Source organism: Rhinoraja longicauda, chromosome 21, assembly GCF_053455715.1.
Source record: "Rhinoraja longicauda isolate Sanriku21f chromosome 21, sRhiLon1.1, whole genome shotgun sequence".
NCBI lineage: Eukaryota > Metazoa > Chordata > Chondrichthyes > Rajiformes > Arhynchobatidae > Rhinoraja > Rhinoraja longicauda.
In genome coordinates this window covers 16523495-16537581 of record NC_135973.1, presented here as the reverse complement: position 1 = coordinate 16537581, position 14087 = coordinate 16523495, and the positions used below count along the sequence as shown (strand labels likewise).

The window sequence follows — 14087 nt, the reverse complement described above, 5'->3', positions numbered from 1 at the left end:
CATAGATATGTACCACAGGAAATGCAAAAAGAGAAAGAAAACGGTGTAGAATTATAGTGTTATAGCCGCTGAGAAAATGCAGATATTAAAAAAGTGACAACGACACAATGAGGCAGACTGAGAGATATCATGAATATATCCTTGGCTTATGAGAGATCCATTCAAGAGTTTAATAACAGGGAGGAAGCTGTTCTTAACTGTTGCAATGTGCTTTCGAACTTTTGCATCTGCCCGACGGAGTAGAGACAATGACTGGGGTGTGAGTAGTCTACGATTATGTTGTCTTTCCCAATAGATATTAATAAGAACAAACTCGTTTCTACAGCATTTTTCACAGTCCAGTGGTGACGAAAAAATGATGATTGCATTTTCCTGTCAGGATGGCATTTGGCTGGAGAGGAACCTGCAGATGGTGGTGTTTCCAAGAGTTTGCTGCCTTTGTCTTGCTTTGTGGTAGAGCTTGACTATTTTTATGGTGCTGTCAGAGATGCCTTGATGCGTAAATGCAGTTTATGTGTAAATGTCTCCCATCCACCGAAAATTTAGTTCTTTTGTCTGGTCCAAGGCTGTATTGAGGACTGGAACTGAATGGGCTGTGGTAACCAAAATGTCCTTTCGGTTCTTGAATCTCCTACTAAGTGGTAGCAGCTTCTCTCTGCAGAGATGTGCGGTTTTCAAACTTTGTTTATCATATCTGCTCACAAGGGAACATTCTCCTCAACTTTTCCTTGCAATATCCCTTATCCCTTAAACCATTCTAGTAAATCCATTGTCTTCATCGGCTTCATATTGTCCAAAGTTTTCTGACCAAAGTCTGTGAAAAATACTCAGTGGCCAATTCAGTCTTTTATAGGGGGTGCCGTGCATTTTATTCACGTTTGCACCCAATGCCTCTATTTACAAAACCCAAATTTCAAATGTACTTTAACCTCCTCATCCAACCAAACTGCCATCAAACAATAATATAAGCATTTACCTATTTGTCTTTGTTCCTGCATACCCTCCAGAAGTGTGCTTTTGGCATTAAATTTCCTGTCTTTGCACTTCCTCTGAAAATGTATCACTCCATACGTTACTGCATTATATTTCATCTGCAACATGTCAGCCTGTTCCACCAGTCTGCGTGCATCTTCTGTAACCCATCCTGGTCTGCCTTGTTTTCCATTACACTTTTACGTTTTGTCTTTGTAATGTTCTCACTGGAAGGCCATTAATATATGTCTTGGGTAACAAAAGAAACAGTACTGACTACCTTCCATCAGGCTGAAAAATAGCCATTTAGACTATTTCTTATCCATGCTGCCGCAGTCCTTTTGGCTTCAGTCAAACTGACAAGCCCATTATGTGGCAATTCATCAGAATTCTTTTAAAAGTCCCTATACAGCACATCAGCCATTTAAACCCTGTTATCTCATTAAAAATACTCATCAGGTTGTTAAACATGATTCTCTTTTTAATGATCCTTGCTGGCTATTGTAAATGAATCTTTAATTTTCCAAGTGACTGTTAATTTAGTCCCAGATAATTGTTTTGCCAAGATTGTACTGGCTTTATACTAAAGCTATATTCCATTCAAATTCACTTGTTGCCACTGAATTCATACCTTGGTGTTTTGGGCACCATTCTACACCAATCCCATCAGTGACCCATCTGGTAGCACACTGATCTTGGAGTCCAATGTTTCCTACTGATGACAATATCACAGCTGTGCCTTGTTGAGGGAGTATCGTCTTTCAAAAGAGGTGCTAAATTGGATTCTCTTCTTTCTTGGGTATACACTCACAGGTATTTGAAAAAACTATTCTCCTAGTAATCTTTATCTCTGAATCAGATGATATGGTCATTATGATATTATTGTTTGTGGAATTTCACTGAAATGCATTTTGTTCATAAAGGACTTTGGCATATTCCAAAAAGGAATGAAGGATGTCCTATAATTGCAATACTTCACTTGTTTCATCATTTGCCCAACAATAGGGCCACCATTTCCACAACAGTAATGGCTCACCCTGCTGTTTATCTTCAATGGGATGTTACAAACTAGTTTCCATGCACTAGAGCTGGAGAGGGACATCTAGGCACTATTTGTTATAATACTTTCCAAATGTTCTGAATCCCATTTTCTCTTTGACAATGCAGCATTGAAGCTAATTGTAGCACCTGAATTGGGCTTCCAAGTAAAATCACTGGAACTTATACAATTGGGTCATCTTTCTTGTTATACCGGGTTTCTTCAGCGTGATTTTTCTCTGAATTATGCATGAATTCTGATACATTATATTTTGTAGCCTGTTAGAAGGGCACACTGTGTGGCATGCAATTGGAGAGTTGCAAGAGTAAAATGAAACTCACTTCTTGAGGTAGAAATGTTGTGGAAGATGCTGTTTTATTGACATTTGATAGTTACATAATGCATGGGTTTACAACCTTTTTAATGTAAAGCACTTTATACAGTGGTACATCTTTTTACATCTAAAAGATAAAATATTTTATCTTTCCTTCCCTTTCCCACCATCAAATATCTGAGGAATAAAGTAGCCACAAGTAGGAATGTGTGGACTTGCAGATAATTTGAAAAGCAGCCACATAATGTGTTTCCCATGAGGCAAGGTGTTATGTTGTGGTTAGACGCAGTTCATTGGTCTCATAGTGACCCGACAGTGTTTTTGCTTACTGCAGCAGTGTCTTTTTTGTATGGGTTTTTTAATCTGATTTTAGTTGTCGAGGTGCTTGTCAACAGTACAACAGTTGAGATTAAAATAAAATACTTTATGTAGCAGATGGAACAGATTATAGATTACTGAGCAATGATCTGTTTGTTTATGATGTTGGGTAGTGAAGGGGAAAGCAATTGAATTTCCTGTTTTACCACTTGGTTTTTTTTTTGTATTGGCATCCTTAAGGGAAATTGCTCCATTAGACCAAATCATTGCTGTAATGGAAAAAGATAGTGTGGTTCTGGGGACACAAGGAACTGCAAACGCTGGCATATTGAGCAAATCACAAAGTGCTGGAGTAGCACCTCTAACACAGCAGCCGCTGTGGAGGAATGGATAGTTGACATTTCGGGTCAGGACCCTGGAAGGAGGGAGAGGGGAAGCTGGAAAATAGGTTAGAGGGGATCTCTAACCGTTTACGACTAACTGTTTTAACTCCCCTTCCCATACTGGCCATTCTGTCCTGGGCCGCCTTTGTTGCCAGAGGCCACATGTGCACTGAAAGAACACCTCATTCCGCTTGGGTATATTACAACCTAAGAGTCTGAATGACTTAGACGAAGGGATTAAAAGTACCATTAGCAAATTTGCAGATGATACTAAGCTGGGGGGTAGTGTGAATTGTGAGGAAGATGCAATAAGGCTGCAGGGTGACTTGGACAGGTTGTGTGAGTGGGCGGATACATGGCAGATGCAGTTTAATGTAGATAAGTGTGAGGTTATTCACTTTGGAAGTAAGAATAGAAAGGCAGATTATTATCTGAATGGTGTCAAGTTAGGAGGAGGGGGAGTTCAACGAGATCTGGGTGTCCTAGTGCATCAGTCAATGAAAGGAAGCATGCAGGTACAGCAGGCAGTGAAGAAAGCCAATGGAATGTTGGCCTTCATAACAAGAGGAGTTGAGTATAGGAGCAAAGAGGTCCTTCTACAGTTGTACCGGGCCCTGGTGAGACCGCACCTGGAGTACTGTGTGCAGTTTTGGTCTCCAAATTTGAGGAAGGATATTCTTGCTATGGAGGGCGTGCAGCGTAGGTTCACTAGGTTAATTCCCGGAATGGCGGGACTGTGGTATGTTGAAAGGCTGGAGCGATTGGGCTTGTATACACTGGAATTTAGAAGGATGAGGGGGGATCTTATTGAAACATATAAGATAATTAGGGGATTGGACACATTAGAGGCAGGAAACATGTTCCCAATGTTGGGGGAGTCCAGAACAAGGGGCCACAATTTAAGAAAAAGGGGTAGGCCATTTAGAATGGAGATGAGGAAGAACTTTTTCAGTCAGAGAGTGGTGAAGGTGTGGAATTCTCTGCCTCAGAAGGCAGTGGGGGCCAGTTCGTTGGATGCTTTCAAGAGAGAGCTGGATAGAGCTCTTAAGGATAACGGAGTGAGGGGGTATGGGGAGAAGGCAGGAACGGGGTACTGATTGAGAGTGATCAGCCATGATCGCATTGAATGGCGGTGCTGGCTCGAAGGGCTGAATGGCCTACTCCTGCACCTATTGTCTATTGTCTATTGAATATTTACAATAATTTAATTATCCTAACGACTCTCATTTTCTTTCCTGTGCACCCCACTCCGTCCCCTTCCATCTGTATCCCTCCCTCTGGCTGTATATTTCACACATCTCTCTTTATCTGACACACTTTTGTCTCCTTTGCTGGGTGTTGACTCTTGATTCTTATGACTTGTCTCCTATGAAATAACCTAAATCTTCCACCTTTATGTTTTGATTTGCCTATTTCCTCATTTACAATCGGAAAAGTGTTGCGTGCCTTGGATTTTCCTCAACCCTACGGGAGATGCATATATCAGGGGTACTGGTAGTTACAGTCCACACATCTCACTGCAGCATATATGAACAATTCCTTTCACATCGTCGGCTTGGAGGTTAAGTTTTATTTTTCTTGAAATGTTCCAGATTGTGGAAGATGATTGTGAAACAACGGTGATATTTCAAATTCTATCAGTACATTGGATTTTTTCGTTGCAAAGTGGTTTCTAGTCATGGGTCTTACCTGGGTTCAACCTCGGTGGTGATAGTTGAGAGTAGGATGTTGGCAATGGGCATTCAATCCAAGGCTGAAGGCTGCAAAGAAAATAGTGCTGTCTATCTTTGTAGCATCAACAAATTTGTTTGGTACATTAATTTATTGTAAACATAAATAGCTGACATGGTACCACACATTGCAACTTACCAACCTGAAAATGGCCTTTTCATTCTGACTGTTTGACTGTTGGTTTGACTATCCTCTATCCATGTTCCCTTTGCCATGAGTTTTTGCCTTGTGCACCAAGACTACGTAAACCCTAAAAAAAATCCACAGATATGTTTGTTGTTTTAATAAAATTCAAGATAATTTGTAATGTGTAGTGTAGTAATGAATGATGAGATACTCGTTGGATCAAAAACCCAGAGTCTCATCTTTTGATGGATTGTAAATATGATATCAAGCAAATTATGCAGTTAAATCCATAAAACACTTGTCACAAATCTGCACATCTTGAACAAAGTAACTGTTTTAGCTCGACACAAAATGCTGAAGAAACTCGGTGGGGGCATGCAGCGTCTCTGGATAGAAGGAATGGGTGACGTTTTGGGTCGAGACCAGAAATGGCACCCATACCATCTATCCAGAGATGCTACCTGTCTGACTGAGTTACTCCAGCATTTTGTGTCTATCTTCAGTGTAAACCAAATGCCGGCAGTTCCTTACTACACAACTATTATTAGCTGCTGCTTAGTTAGCAATTGGAACAGAAATTATGTTGTATACTGACATTTGTGCCTTCATATGTGACTAATGCATATCCTGTATAACTTAAATTAAAATGCCAAGAAATTGGACTCATTTCCACCTGCTTTTATGCATGAGCTAACCCTTTGTAATTAACTTTGCTTTAATCTTGAGCACATTACACTGAAAGAAGTGACCTCTGCTTGAATTGAAGGATGATCCTCTCTCCCCCCAACCCCCACCAGATTTCATCTTTAAACTTGTAAACTCTTGCCCAGCAGAATACTGTGGAATGGACTGATGGTGGTGGTGATGTGTGGCCCCCCAGGGAGATGTGCACTCCCCATGGTCCTTGGCTTCAGTCCTTCGTTTACTTTCCTGCATGGAGAGATATCTTTGGAAACCCTGTCCCCATCACCCATAAGTGGCAAGGTGCTGCCGTACCTCATGTGGTTCAAGGCCAATGACCCCACACTACAACCCCCCCCCCCCCCCCATGTGCCTTCCCTCACTCCCACCAAGAATCAATGTCAACGATAGAGCACCATCTCAAACTCTTCTTGGATCAGGGCAAGTGTTGGGACAGCTAGTGATCCAGCAAGCAGTTGCTTGTCTGTGTTGGGTGTAAGTCAGGCTAAGCCATCCTAAAGGGGAGCAAACTGCATTGATGCTTTCTTAAAACAATATGTCCAGAATTTGTATTTCTTTTTGTCACTTGCAGTTTGTTGTTGACACCACACATAGCATCCATAGAAACATAGAAAATAGGTGCAGGAGTTGGCCATTCGGCTCTTTGAGCCAGCACCGCCATTCAATATGATCATGGCTGATCATCCAGAATCAGTACTGTGTTCCTGCTTTCTCCCCAAACCCCTAATTCCATTTGCTCTAAGAACTATATCTAACTCTCTCTTGAATACGTCCAATTCCAGTGGAATTGGCCTCCACTGCCTTCTGTGGCACAGATTCACAACTCTCTGACTGAAAAGGTTTTTCGTCATCTCAGTCCTAAAGCCAACTCCTTATTCTTAAACTGTGTCCCCTGGTTCTGGCCTCCCCCAACATGGGGAACATTTTTCCTGCATCTAACCTGTCCAATCCCTTAAGAATTTTTAAATGTTTCTATAAGATCCCCTCTCATCCTTCTAAATTCCAGTGAATATAAGCCCAGTCGATCCATTCTTTCATCATATGTCAGTCCCGCCATCCTGGGAACTAACCTGGTGAACCTACGCTGCACTCCCTCAATAGCAAGAATGTCCTTCCTCAAATTAGACCAAAACTGCACACAATACTCCAGGTGCGGTCTCATCAGGGTCCTGTACAACTGCAGTAGGACCTCCTAGCTCCTATACTCAAATCATTTGACAAAAATGTTTGAAGCCCTATTGTTCAGCAAATGAGTCCACTGAGTTTCCCTCACGTGATTTCTGTCAGTTGGGCCCTTTCCTTGGATATAGAACAGTACAGCACAGGAATAGGCCCTTCGGCCTACAACGTCTATGCTGATCATGCCAATCTATTCCTTCATTTTCCGCCTGTTCGTATACCTGTCTAAAGGGCCTGTCCCACTTTAGGCTATTTTAAGGTGACTGTCAAAGTCGTAGCAGATCGCCAAACTTTTCTTTTACCCGACGACAATGTCCACGACAATGCCGAGTCAGGTCGAGATTACACCGTCTTTGGAAACATTGCAAAATTCCCACGCTGTCAATGCTTCTCTGGCGTCTTTCGCTGAAATCACTGACAAGTCTGTAAGTACTTGAGAGTTTTGAACTATAACATCTTGTAAGGGTTACTTAAAAACCAAACATCACTGTAACAAGGCATAAACTGGATTTACTTCCAGTTTACTAATAGCTGTATTTTATTTTATTTTTTTAATTAAAAAGTGGTTAAGTGGATTTTTGTGAAAAGCGTGTGGGCATTCTATGAAAATGTACGGGAGATGCATATCTGGTTTCTGGGATGCATATCTGGGTTGGGAGCCCACTTTAAAACATCGTGAAATTCCCACTCTTACCTGACCGTCAAACTGTCGCCTCCAATCTACCTGTCAAATGTCCTGACGGTAAATAAATTGGTTAAACACACACATTTTATGGTATTTTGAAAGGACTTTACTTATTTTAATATAATGTGCTTCTAAATGCATCTAAGACAACCTAGCAAACCTGGGGACAGCAGGCGACAGCGCCCGCAATAAGCAATGATACCTGGCGACAAGCCAGCTGTCGCCGAGAAATTTCACTCCGGATGATTTCTCAGCGACGCGCTGAGATCCACTACAATTCTTGGAAGAAGACTCATGATCATGCCCGCGACACCCGGCGAACTGTCGGCGGCAGCCTAGCTGCCGGCAGTCGCCTTAAAATCACCTAAGGTGGGGCAGGCCCTTAAATGACTTAAATGTTGCTATCGTATCCGGTTCCACCGCTTCCACTGGCAACGCCTTCCAGGCACCTACCACTTATATTAGAAATAAACGTGCTTCATAACGTTTCTTTTAAACCTGCCCCTTCTCAATTTAAAACTATGCCCTCTAGTATTTGACTGTTCCACTCTCTGACTATCTACCCAATCTATGCCCCTCATAATTTTGTATACTTCTCTCAAGTTGCTCCTAAACTTCTGTCGCTTAAGAGAAAATAATTAAATATTTGTAACCTCCTTACAGCTAATGCTTTCTTATCCAGGCTACACCCTGGTTAACCTTTTCTGCATTCTCTCCAAAACCTACACATTCTTCCTGTAAAGCTTTAATCAGAACTGTGCACCGTACTCCAAATGTGGCCTAACCAAAGATTTACACAGTTGCATCATGACTTCCTGACATTTACACTAATTGCCTCAATTGATGAAGGCTGGTGTACTGTGCACCCCTTTACCACCAATCTACTTGTGCTGTCACTTTCAGAGAGCTGTGGACTTGCAAAGTTCCCGTGAGAATAAGATAAGATATCTTAGACATTCTGTGGCAAAATTGGGACCATTTTTGAAAATCCAAAAGGGGAATCAGTGAAATGTCTTCCTTGAAGCCACTACCCATTCTATTTTGCCCAAGAGTTGTAGAGAGATACAGCACACAAACAGGCCATTTGGCCAACTGAGTCCACAGCGACATCAACTGCTCATTTACACTAATCCTATCTTATCCCATTAAACTCTTAATCTCTGGAAGACGATGTCGAAAACTAAACAGAAAAGCTGCAGTACTGAACATCAGGATGCTAAGAGTTTTTGCTATCCTGATGTAGAAACGAAAGCCCAAAGAAGAATTGTGAAAAAATTTAAGTCAATCATAGAGTCAGCATGGAAACGGGTCCTTCAACCCTCTGAGTCCATGCCAATTTACACTAATTCTGCACTAATCCCATTTATTTCTCCCCATGTTCCTGCTGACCCAAGATTCTATCATTTTACAACACCATAGGGACAATTTACTGTAACCAGTTAATCTACCAACCATATGGAAATCAGATCAAACAGAGGAGACCAAGTCAGCCTCAGGGAATGTGCACAAGCACCACACAGAGGTCAGTATTCAAACTGATCATTGAGGCTGTGAGGCAGTAGCTCTGCTATTTGTGCCACTGTGCTGCCCAATCTGGAAAGGGAGATTTCTTAACCACCACTGAATGCTTTTGGCCAACTCTGTTGCTGACCCTTAATGTGATAATAATCAGGACAGTGCTTATTGAAATGCCAAGTTGAGCTCTTCCAGCGAGTACCACAAATATTTTGGTTTTAATGGTTCAATGGATTAATGTCACATTAAATTCTTTCCTTATCAACAGTTCAGTAGAATATCACCATACCGTTCCTGATTAACAATTGTACAGAAATGGTGTACAGAGTTCCCATGCTAAAGGCATCATGTTTAGTGCCATTTGTTATGAATGGTGCCTGATTTAGGTAGGCCCCAGGCTGCTGTGAGCCTCCAGCCAACATTTTTCTTGGTTGACCAGCAACCATCCTCTCCTCCCCATCCACCTTTTGCTCCCCGGGTGTTTCTCCTGCAGCAGACCCTGAAGGCGCATTGAGCTAGATCCCGATTCCCTCTCCTCTCCTGCTGGCCTCGCTCCTCTCCCATGGCATCCATCGTCATCCCCGGCTCCATCCTCGCAGTCTCTGGTCTTCGGGGGACGAGCAGCATTGGCTTGGCGAGCTCCATTTCCAGTCTGTGGTCTGCCGGGTCCTCCGAGCATAGCCTGGCTCGGCGGCTACCTTCTGCAGGACACCTTCTGCTGGGTCTTGTGTTCGGATGCGGACAGCCGGGCCGGTTAAGCACTTAAGGGAGCTGGGGAAAGTATAATCAGATGCATGTTAAGGAGAATAATGCACTTTCCTTTTACTTAAAACCAAACCAAAAACTCGAACTGCTACGGGTGACTGTGGTGGAGCTCCAAGTGCTGCATAGCATGTTTACCTCTTGTTGCCCAGTGAACTAGAAGTGAAATGGAACTGACTGCAGTCTATAGATTAAACATGTGAAAAATCAGTCTGCTGTGTCTATTTATAGATATTTCTGAGCTGTAATAGAATTCATGACTAAAACTATGGCAAATTCAATGGTGATTTCTCCATAAGAATGCAGTTGTCACTCTTATCACCTGGGAATAGTCCAGCTGGTATTTAAATGTCCATATATAGGAGTCCAGTTATAGAATCTGGTTTAGCTGATTAAACCTGACCTAGTGTCTTGGATAAATTCGGTGAGCAATTGTCTTTGAAAGGCTCCATTGTTTGACTGACGCTGCAGTTGCCACAAGGACTTGATTTGAATTTTCATCATTGTAAAAGAGACCATATTTTGCTGTCGTGTTTGTCTCTGCTTCAGCATTCTCGGCGTTGTGTGGAAGGTCAGGTTATGGCATCTGATTCTGTTGGGTTGCTGATGAGGCATTGTTCAAGATTTTATTGTTCATTGAAATGATGCAACAGCTCGACAAGCGAAGAAGACGTTTGGTATGCCTTGATAATCTTCCTCGTTATCTATGATACTAAGATACCCAACTGGCCTGTAGTTTCCTGCCTGCTCTCTCCCAATGTTTTGAATATATAAATTGCCCAATCCATTAGAGTCCTGTGGCCAGAATGCTGTAATTTCTTGGACACCCAGGACTTGGTATCTTGCGGTTGGGTACAATGTTGGGGGTGGCTAGATAGCAACATGTTACGGTTTGCCCATTATAGCTTAAGGCTCTACAGAATAACTCTGCATCTATCAACAATAGGATATATTAGAACAGATGGCCAAAAGCTTGGTCAATGCAGGAGGTTTTAAGGAGATTAAGAGGTTTAGAGGGAGGAAGGTAAAATCTTACAATCCAAGCAACAATGGAGTGATGAAGATGGGAAGGTTGAAAATACGCCACACAGCGGGCAGTTTTCTTTAAAAGTGGCCTGGTTGCTTGAATTGAATTTTGAAATATCTGGTTCCCCAATGCCTTTGAATTATAAAGACTGTCTCATTATAGCTGGACAGTTGATAGAATGTTATTCCACTGGAAGCTCAAATAGCTGCAGGGCCGGGAGCTGATTTCCTCAGGTCGCAGTGGAGCCTGGACCCCACCAAAAGAAGCAAGTAGAAAGTGGTGAAATGTGACAGTAGTTGAACACGTACTGATCTGTGTGGTCTTTCCCACAGCCTTTGTGATTTACAACTTCCTCAGCCTGTGCTACGAGTATCTGGGAGGAGAGAGTGCGATTATGTCAGAAATCAGAGGGAAACCCGTCAAGTGAGTTGTTTGCCTTTATGCGTTTCTGCCTATTTCTTCATACATTTGACCCTCGGGGTGCTCGGATTCATGTTTTTAAGTTCCAGCAAAGTGCATTTACCACAAATCTGAAATGACTTTACAGGCTGGAAGAGTCTGTGTACCACGTGTATACGGAGTGTGTGAGGTTGCAGCCCCTGTTTCAATATCTAAAGGGGCTGCTCCTTGCCTTTTGGCTGCACTTTTCACCCACCATCCTCATCTTGGGACACCCTGTGCGTAGGGGAGAGGGTAGGGCCGAAGATGTCCTGGTTGGGTTGCTCCTGGGCCTGGCCAAGCTGGCTATCTCACAGCGTCAGCCGGAAGAGGGCTCTGCCCGAGCCAGCTGCCTACCTCTTTTCAGGGGTTATGTCCGCGCCCGGGTGGTGTTGGAGAGGGACTATGTGCTGTCCACGGGCACCCTGGAGGATTTCCGGGACCGCTGGGCACCGCGGGGGATTGGATGTATCCTGGATGGGGATTGTAATATAATTGTATAATAGTTTCATTTGGTATATTTGTTTGTATAGTATTCTGGTGGTGGGTTATGTTTTGTTTTATTGTATTGTAAATATTGTTTTTTAAATAGTTGAGTATAATTTTTGATAATAAAAAAAAAGCTGGTTACAAAAACCCCCCCAAAACCTGAAATGACCATTAACTGGATTTTTCCAAAGCATTTGCAAAAACCTAAAGATCAAAGCAAAATGACATACTGTCAGTGAAATCGATCCAGTTGGCTTGTGGGATGGAAACCATATCTAAAGACGGGTAACAACTGAAGGCAAATGCAGTGACATAATAATAATAATAATAATAATGTATTTTATTTATATAGCGCTTTTCATATACTCAAAGACGCTTTACAGAGATTTAGAGAACATAGGGAAATGAATAAATAGATAAATAAGTAAATAAATAAACGAACAGAGAAAGGAGACAGAAGGTGAGGTGACCTTCAGTGGTTGAAGGCAGTACTGAACAGGTGAGACTTCAGCGATGTTTTGAATGTGGTGAGTGTGGAGGAAATGTGCATTTCTTCAAAGAATTATAGATTCATAGAGCTTGGAAACAGACCTTTTGGCCCACTGAGTCCATGCTGACTCTCAACAGGACTAATCCTGTATTAATCCCATATTTTTATTCTCCCCACATTCCCATCAACTCCAGATCCTACCATCCACATACATACATATTAGGATGAATTTACAGTGCTCCGTTAACCTTCCAACCTGCATGTCTTTGGGATAAGGAGGGTAATTGGAGCATCTGGAGGAAACTGGTGCAATGACAAGGAGACTATGGAAACTTCAACCAAGGCCAGGGTTGAATCTGAACCTCTGGTGCTGAGATTGTAACTATTCTAACGATGCCACCAAATGGTGTGTGACTAAATGTTATTTTGGGGATTAACAATGACATCCGGAGACAATATACAAATACAATAAAAATCAGTCAACTAGTGAAGGCTTATTATTACAAAGGGATCTGCTGTATAACTACATTGCTTTCCATATACAGGAACTTGTAACTTTGGAGCAAGAGGAGTCACTTCATTTTAATTAAACGACAGTTAATTAAATTAACTAGCTCAACTGATAGTAACTTCAACTCGCCTATGTGTGGCATCCTTCCACCCCTTTGCTATCAAGAATCGTATCCACCTATGCCTTAAAAATATGTAAACTCTGCTTCTACCACCTTCAGGAAGGGTTCCAAAGACTCATGACCCTGAGAGAAAAGTTTGCTCCGTCACTGTCTTTTTGAACAGAGACTTATTTCCATGTTGTGTCTTCAATTCCAGGTGTTTGTCTTTACTGTGAATTTAGTGTTACTTGTGCACAAAGCAGTTTATTATAATCGTAATAAATTCTGGATTGGTGAGCAGAGCAAGTTCTAGTCACTGATCTGTGGTGTGAACTGTTGCTTTTTCACAGATGTCATATTCCTTTTTCAGTTTTTATTATTGGATATTTGTTGGTGTAGTGTCCATTTATTAACTAATTTCTGTCTCATCTTCAGGACAAGTTGTTTGTACGGAACATGCTGTCTGGTGGGTATGACTTACTCCATTGGATTTTTGCGGTTTTGCAAACAGGTGAGTTCACAAGAAGTCTGGGGTCTAGCCCATTGAAAACTCTTGGGCATTGTATTCCTCTCGCAGCGGCTGCAACCCGCCCAATTAACCTGATTATATGATCAGGTCCGAGGTTGGATTGAGGGTTGAATTTCTGTTGAAATGTACTGGTTCCATTCAGGATGAGTCGGGAATGTGCATGTGTGTGAGAGGTGATATATCCGTCTTAATGTATCTGTGTGTGACCTCGGTAATGGGGAGCCACAATTCACTGAAGTGCAAAGTTGTCAGCTCTCACTGCTGAGCATGTTCTTGGAGCTGCTAATTACAATGTCTGCTGTCTCCCAACCAGGCCACCTTACAGTTCTGTGTGATTAAACCCCTGATGGCTGCCATCACCATTATCCTACAAATCTATGGCAAATATCATGATGGCGACTTTGAGTAAGTTGGCACTATTTGTTTTTTACTTGAGTATCACATTTGAATTTAAAGTGTGGTGTTTTATCATGAGAAGCTTTATACTGTTTTATTGAAACTTTCTTTTCAATGGGCTTCTTTGGTGTGCAATATGAGGAATGGGTTTGGATTTTTTTGTGGCTTTATGGAGTAAAGCGATTTACCCTTGGGCATCAAGCAACTTGGTTCTCCATTGTACAGGTTTGGCTTCGAAGCCTGGAGAAGTTGTCCTCCACTCCATTAGGAGAGATTCTTGAGAGACTCTGACTGAGAATCCCTGTTCTCTTGGATGGATTGGGAACAGTGCCGCCATGTGAAGCAGACTAAACATCTCTGC

At 42.1% G+C, this 14087-nt stretch overlaps 1 protein-coding gene across 1 annotated transcript in view; it reads left to right on the top strand.

Annotated features, from left to right (window-relative positions):
- Positions 1 to 14087, top strand: part of tmem184a (transmembrane protein 184a) — a 60294-nt gene that overhangs the window by 37848 nt on the left and 8359 nt on the right. The window contains exons 6-8 of the mRNA XM_078418387.1: positions 11106 to 11196; positions 13237 to 13312; positions 13644 to 13735. Of these exons, the coding sequence (XP_078274513.1) occupies positions 11106 to 11196; positions 13237 to 13312; positions 13644 to 13735 (259 nt within the window). The remainder of the gene's footprint in view (positions 1 to 11105; positions 11197 to 13236; positions 13313 to 13643; positions 13736 to 14087) is intronic.